Below are 8009 nucleotides of genomic sequence, written 5' to 3'. Positions count from 1 at the left end.
TGGCCACAGCTGTTCTAGTTAATCTAAAGCAAACCTTCCTCCCTTGGCAGGGAATAAGGCCCCCTGCTAACACTCTTATGCTGCCCTCTGGCCATGCTGTATCACAATTGTTTAATTCCCATTTGTGGTCGTGGGGAAAATGTCTGCTGAGTTCATCTGCTGTGGTGTTCTGACATCCAGGTAGGTAGGAAGCTGAGATGTGGATATTGTTTTGGATTCACAAACTGCAGAGTCTCATAGCCTCAGTACATAATGAGTATGATCAGGCTCCCTCTTGGCTTGTTTATACAGAACATGCAAGTAATGTTGTTGATCATTACTCTTATGTTCTGGTTCCTTATGAATGGTAGGAAGTGGAGGCAGGCATTGCAGACAACACAAAGTTCTAGCAGGTTTATGTGTAGCCTTGTCTCAGCTGTGACCATAATCCATGAATTGTGCGATGTTGCCTATGTGCTCCCCACCCTATGAGGGAGGTATCCACTGTGATCATCTGTGATGGAGAATCTTGTGTAAATGGGATCCTCAAGCACAGGTTGTGTGGTTGAGTCCACCAGGTCAGTGAGTCCTTGACCTTGGGGGACATTGTTAATTGTATGTTTAACCTTTGCTTGTTTGGTGTGTAGACAGTTCTAGTCACCCTTGCAGGCAACACATGTGCAGGCGAGTGTGTCTCACCACAAACATGCACGCTGCCATTTGATCAAAAAGTTGTAGGCATATGTGGGCTGTGACCTGTGGGCTGTTCCGCACTGTGGATATGAGTGTCTTTATTGTGTTGAATCTGTCTCGTAGAATTGACACTTTCACTGCCACCAAGTCGAGATAAGCACCGATGAATTCTAACTGTTGAGCTGGTTCTATTGTCAGTTTATTTTTGTTTATTTGTAAACTGAAACGCTGGAAACAATCTATCGGTGTGTGGGTAGAGCGAATGGCGTCTGATCGACCATGTGACTTCAAGAAAGAGTTGTCCAGGTAAGTGAATATTATTATATCTTGTTTTCTCAGGTGCGCTGCTACTACCAAGAGGATCTTTGAGAAAACACGAGGCACTGTTGAGAGGCTGAAAGGTAAAACCTTGTATTGATAGTGGTCTGTGACCAAAGTAAATCTCAGAAAAAGCCTGTGGGTGGGGTGTATCATAACATGAAAAAAAACATTCTGCAGGTCTAGGGCTGAAAACCGGTCCCCCTGCTCCAGCGCTGGTATTATTGTTGTTAAGGTGACCATCATGAACCGTTGCTTTCTCATGAACTTGTTCAGTCGCCTGAGGTTGAGGATAGGTCGCCATCCCCTATTTTTCTTTTGTGTTAAAAAGTAGTGGGAATAAAGCCCCATCCCCTATGTTGCAGGGGAACAGTTTCCACTGCCCCTAATTAGAGAAGATGATCTAACTCTTGGCATAGCAAATGTTCATGAGAGTGGTTCCTGATGAGGGACAGAGAGTGGCAGTGGCTGGGGGGTAAAGACAGGAAAGGAATCTTGTAGCCCATACGTATGTCTTTCAGAGCCCATTTGTCCGTGGTAATGGCAGCCCATTACAGGTGGAATGGGAGCAAACAGTCTTCAGATAGATGGATGGATGGTGTAAGCACTGGAAAGTGGGAGAGGTTTTCAAGAGCCTCGACCAAGCCTTCAAATGTGTTGCTTAGAGGAAGAAGGATGAGACACCATTGGTTCCGGAGGTAAGAGTCATTGTGGTCTCTGTCTTTGTCATTGTTGATGTTGTTGTTCATACAGCCTCCAGTGTTGCTGTGTGTATGTTGAGTATCTATTCCTTGGATATGGTTGATACCATATTGTCTCCTTTTTGTGGCAGGTGTATGAATGTCAAGGAACTGGGGAGTTGCCTGCGAGTTCTTCATAGTGTGCAGTACCTCACTGGTCTTGGCTGCAAACAATTTTTTTCCGTCAAGGGGGAGATCTCTGACTGTATTCTCTATTTCCCGTGGGAATGCTGAGGAGTTAAACCACGAGGCTCATCACATGACCACAGCTACAGTGGTGGACCTGGCAGCCATGTCAGGAACAACATCCAGTGAGGCCTGTAGAGCCATGTGCGCAATCATTTGTCCTTTGGAGACCAGTAATTTAAATTGTTGTTTCTTTTCCTCCGTAACCGCATTAATAAAGTTCATAAACTTTCCATAGTTTCTGTGATCATATTTGGCAAGTAGTACCACGTAATTTGCCACTTTGAATTGAAGCATGGAGGAAGAATGTACTTTGCCGCCAAATAAGTCCAACCTCTTACTTTCTTTATCAAAAGGCATGGACCAAAAGTGCTGTTGTTTGCCCCTCTAGTTGGCTGCTTCCACTACCAGCAAGTTGGGTGCTGGGTGTGTAAATAAAAATTCCAATCCCTTCAGAGGAACATAATATTTTCTGTCTGCGCTTTTGCAGGTTGGAGATATGGTGGCTGGAGTTTGTCATACCATCTTGGCGGACTCCATGATAGCCCCATTGATTGGCAATGCTATCTTTGAGAAGGAAGGTGTCTGCAAGATATCCGTTAGCTCATGCTGAGTTTCTGGCATTTCCTCCAGAGCAGTTTTGAGCTCATTGGCCACTCTTTTGAATAAATCTTGGAAGCGGATAAAGTCATATGCGGTGATTGAGGGGGTGGAGGCATAATAGCCTTGTCCGTTGAGGAGGATGAATTGTTGCTGGTTGGAGAGATGTCAGGACCCGTGTCCTCTTCCTACTCTGCCACAGATTCATCTCTTGTCTTTGAGGGTAGAGGTGGGGAATCTGGTATCTTCCCTATGAGGGCTGAGGCGCCTGCTCTAGTGCACTCTGTAAGACCCCAATGATTCCAGTATGGCCAGTGACCAGAGAAGGGCATGGGTAGTCCCATCCATGGGTGACCATACCATGGTGGCATGTTGTGCGCATATGTGGACTGTGATCATAGTGATCCAGTAGCCATAGGTGTCCTGACTGGGGAGGAACGGTGAGGGGAGAATATCCCTTCAACCACCCCATTGTCAACACTCAAGAACTGTGATGCTATCAGAGACACCTGTTGCAGTGGTACCGCTGACCCCTGTGAGACATCAGTGCCTAAGAGAGGGGACTCCAGGGTCATGGAGACAAACCTTTCTGGGGAAGAAAGTGGCATGGTGCCAAGAGCATCAGAGCCAAAGAGGTGCCAATTGTGTCAGAAGCGTGGTGTGCTGAGCAAGAGCCAGTGCAGTTTGTGTTGGTGCCATTGCGCTAGCAACATTAGGCTGCGGCATGGAAATAGGAATGGTTGTTGGTGTCATCTCCTTTAGCGCTGTTGACAGTGTCGTAGTGAAGATGAGCAGCTTACAGCCCTTAGGGTCCGCACTGGAGCACTGGGTTCTAGCAGCGGTCGCCATGTGGACAGTGCGGGAGGTGCCTAGAGTGTGATAGGTGGTGAACCATAGTACAGCCAGCACCGATCACAGCAATTTGGTCGGTGACCATTTTGTGTTGGTCTGCTCTCTGAGGATTTTTTGGTCTTTCTGGACCTTGGCAGTGAAGAGACTGGTAACCTATGCCAGGAAGAGATACGTTCTTGGGTTGGAGGCTGGTCTTAATGACTTAAATTCTCCATCAAGATGAGTTTCAGTCTCAGATCTCTATCCCTGCATGCCCTGGCTTTCTATTTGTTACAATGTGTCCATCAGACACAGGCATCACCTCTCTGCACGTTGTGCATCTTTTAAATCCTGGTGAACCAGGCATTTTTCTAACCTAATACTAACTATACTAAGGGATGGGGAAATAATTTTTTCCAGGAGGGGACGTAACTCTAGTAACTGAAACTTAACGTATCTAAACTATCCTAACTCACTAATTTATCTAAACTTATCTAGTAGAAACAAAGGTTTTCAACAGGACTGCTGAGCTCCATCTCAGGCCAGGGATGGTTGAGAAAGAACTGAAGTGTCCATGTTGCACACGCACTCAATGAAGTGCCAACGGCGCGCAAGGCAGGTACCGCATGTGCATGACCCCTATAGGCACTGCTGGAAAACTCTCTGAGCACAGGCACAGGGATGCACCATAATCTGGAGCGGAGCACCCACATGGACCTCTCTCGAAGAAAGAACTTTAATTTAGCCCCCTTGTGTGTGCATTACAATACAGTCTTTAATTGCATGTCCACACACTATTTTTTCCACATTCTGTGCACAGTAAGGACAGTGCTCACTTAATGAGCAGCTATTCAATATTTTGTTTTCTCTTCATTGTTCAATGTGTGACTACATGCCTTATTTATGGCACTGTCTTCAAACCCTGTTCTGAAGACAGAAGTATTAATTTATTCATGTTATTTTCTATGGTGCTCATCATTATAATATCTGAGTGCTTCACAATAGGGTTCTGGATTAACCGCAGTTAGCTCACATGATTAACTCAAAAAAATTAATCACACTGTTAAACAACAGAATGCCAATTGAAATGCATTAAATATTTTGGATGTTTTTCCACATTTTCAAATATATTGTAGTCTGTGTTGTCACTGAAATCAAAGTGTATATTATTTTTAATACAAATATTTGCACTGTAAAAATGGTAAAAGAAATAGTATTTTTCAACTGACCTCAGACAAGTACTGTAGTGCAATCTCTTTATCATCAAAATGCAACTTACAAATGTAGATATTTTTTGTTGCATAACTGCCCTCAAAAACAAAACAATGTAAAACTTCAGAGCCTACATGTCCACTCAGTCCTATTTCTTGTTCAGGAAAATGCTAAGACAAAGAAGTTTGTTTACATTTATAGGAGATAATGCTGCCCGCTTCTTATTTACAGTGTCACCAGAAAGCAAGAACAGGGATTTGCATGGCACTTTTGTAGCCAGCACTGCAAGGTATTTACATGCCAAATATGCTAAACATTCGTTGGGTCCTTCACGCCTCAGCCACCATTCCAGAGGACATGCTTCCATGCTGATGATACTCATTAAAAAAATAATGCGTTAATTAAAAATGTGACTGAACTTCTTGCAGGAGAATTGCATGTCCCCTGCTGTTTTACCCGCACACTGCCATAAAATTTATGGTTATAGCAGTCTCAGATGATGACCCAGCACATGTTGTTCATTTTAAGAACACTCACTGCAGATTTGACAAAACACAAAGAAGATACCAATGTGAGATTTCTACAGATAGCTACAGCACTCGACCCAAGATTTAAGAATCTGAAGTGCCTTCCAAAATCTGAGAGGGATAACGTGTGGAGCATGTTTTCAGAAGTCTTCTGATGCGGAAACTACAGAATCTGAACCACCAAAAAAGAAAAATCAACCTTCTGCTGGTGGCATCTGACTCAGATAATGAAAATGAACATGCATCGGTCAGTATTGCTTTGGATTGTTATCAGTTTTGGATTGTCATCAGCATGGACACATGTCCCCTGGAATGTTGGTTGAAGCATGAAGGGACATATCAGCAAGGGGGGTTCACTGAAAGCATGGTGAGACAGGCTCCTTGATCGGATTTCTACTGCCTGGCCCCAGCCCAACCTAGAGCAGCCATTACAGGAAAAGTCCAGCTTCATCCCTGCTGTCTTGGGCTGAAGGTGGCATCTTCGGTCACTTTGTGGGGATGGCACATGTGCAGTCTAATCAGCATGAAGAGCTCTGAGAGGCTTGAGCATTCTCAGTGAAAGAATGGAATCTTCAGAGATTTTAGCTGCTAAAACCTAAGGAGTCTCTTAAGCATGTGCAACCTCCAATTTTTCAAAGGCTTATAACTCGGCCAAATTTGGGTGCAACTTCACAGCAACAGAAAAAGGCACATCCCTGACACAAAGGCCACCCCCACGCCAAATTTCAAATCCTTGCTCCAAAGCACAGGGGTGCTAGCATTTCTCAAAGAAAAGGTCACCAGAATTTTTTTTTTTTTTTTTTTAACATCGGCAAAACAACATACTTCTCCCTGACCATATTCTCAGAAATGGGTGGACCATTTTGGCTGAATTTTTTCAGAACTGAGCCTGAAGCAGACGCTTGGCATGGAAAACTTTAGCTAAAACTGCAAAGTTTGGCGAAGTTATAAGCAACTGAAAACTGGGTCTTACAGTGGGAAGTGTTAGACAACTTTAATAGGTGGTGCTACCAGCCCTGCCTATTATATCTGTCTGCAGCAACCAAAAGTTTAAAATGAATTCAAATTTTGGGAAGTGAGCGTTCTCTTCCTTTCCCTTCTCTCTTTTTCTCTTAGTGCTTCCATAAAATACAATAGGCATGAAAAAAGAAAAAGCATGCAAGTACCTTCACATAGTTGTATTGAAGAAGAGCAAATTTTTGGTCAGGAGATAATATAGCTGTGGTTGCTCCATATGTGGCCTATCAACAAAAAGGAAGAGAAAAAACTTCACACATTGATTATATAGAGAAACATGCAGCAGTACTTTCCTGAGATATACAGTATGTGAGCAAACATACTAATGTGCTATTTTTCAGAACTTCTGAGATTGCTTGATCCTCAGCATTTACACGCACAATGTCGTTGTCAGCGGTTTTGTGCAGGTATTGATTTCCTAAAAGAACAAGAGAAATGTCACTGGGCAACAATAAATGAAAATGTTTCTTAACATTTATTATTTTCCATTTATATTATAAAGCTGACTATCTAAAACAGAACAATTCAAAACTCTGGGTCTTTATACAGTGGGAAGGGGCACAAGTCACAGAAGCCAGTAAGAAGTGCAGTCCCTATGTTCTGAGGAGCACAGGGTCTGCTCCCACCTTACTCCCCTGGGGAACTCAGCACACCAAAAGGGAAAGGAGCCTTGCTCTGTCTCCTCCGGTTTCCCACACTGACTGAAGGAGTAGGGTGGATGCACAGGGAGGAGTGCGTTATCCCCTATAGAAGGGTGAAGCAGCAGATGTGCTCTTCTGGAATCCAGGGGGAGATGTGCCTCCACATCATCAGCAACACAAAGACATGCCTGAAGGGTGCAATCAAGCCCTATGTTTCCAATTATTTTCATTCTGCTTTTAGTATTAGTGGCATCATTCCACAACAGCAACCTAAAAACGTTCAGACTTTTCCTCTACATAGCAGCTACCTCTGAGCAGTTAGGTAAGTACAGCCTGCCATTAACGTGAACATCAAATATCAGAGGTAGGCAGAGAGAACATTCAATCAACACAGACTGGTTACCTGAAATCCATTGTAAATTATATGTTTTGTATCTAATGTCACCATCTAAATAATCCTGTAAGGTAAATGTTCTATGCGGGTCAGACGTGGTACCTGCAGCAGGAAGAAAGAAAAGGAAGATGTGGATATTGCTGTGATCTACCCAGCCAAAGCTAAAAATAGATGTGTCTCTGCTACAAGTTTACTAGCACATTAACTATCCTCGTGTAAAATCCTAGTGGAGACCAGGCACTGTAGTTGGTTTACTTCATAGTAAAACAACAGGGGCTATAGTACTGCCCTTGCCAAGCCACCTTGAGGTAAAAGCCCCAGGTGCCTTGTCTCCACAAGGATTATACAGTGAGATAACAATGTGCAATAGTTGTCTCCCTGTAAAAGCACTCACCTCTGCAGCAGAGAAGCCCAGAGAAATTAAGGCTATATTATAAAAGGTGAAGATACTAAAAAGAGAAAGACCCAACCTTAGTCTTCCTCCCCTCTGTGAGTACTCCTGGGATTCATTGCTGTATTCTTTACCTTGACTATTACCTGTTTGCTTTAGACACCTATTATGGGCTTGATCCTGCACAGCGCAGATGCACAAGCACAAGGCAAAAACTGATGGGCTGATCAGGAAGCAAGATTAATGGGATTCTGCATCAATATGAGTGTGGTTTGTATTCCTGCTGAGTAGAAAGAGTAAGGACCAAAACAGTAGCACATAACTCAGCACTCCATTTGTATGCTGAGGATCACACTTAAACCCATGTCTCTTGAGACACACCCACACTCAGCCCTCTATTTTTATTCCCTATATCCTTGAGGGTAAGGGAGCAGACATACAAGGCTTGAGGCCTGTTACCATTTAGGGTATGTCTACATT

At 43.6% G+C, this 8009-nt stretch overlaps 1 protein-coding gene across 1 annotated transcript in view; it reads right to left on the bottom strand.

The window, feature by feature from the left end:
* Positions 1–8009, bottom strand: part of DPP4 (dipeptidyl peptidase 4) — an 81189-nt gene that overhangs the window by 61990 nt on the left and 11190 nt on the right. The window contains exons 3-5 of the mRNA XM_032803566.2: positions 7148–7240; positions 6427–6521; positions 6253–6327 (exon numbers count right to left, since the gene is read on the bottom strand). Coding sequence (XP_032659457.1) covers positions 6253–6327; positions 6427–6521; positions 7148–7240 — 263 coding nt within the window. The remainder of the gene's footprint in view (positions 1–6252; positions 6328–6426; positions 6522–7147; positions 7241–8009) is intronic.

The sequence above is a fragment of the Chelonoidis abingdonii genome, chromosome 10 (genome assembly GCF_003597395.2).
Source record: "Chelonoidis abingdonii isolate Lonesome George chromosome 10, CheloAbing_2.0, whole genome shotgun sequence".
NCBI classification, from domain to species: domain Eukaryota; kingdom Metazoa; phylum Chordata; order Testudines; family Testudinidae; genus Chelonoidis; species Chelonoidis abingdonii.
This window is presented reverse-complemented; position numbering and strand designations above follow the sequence as displayed.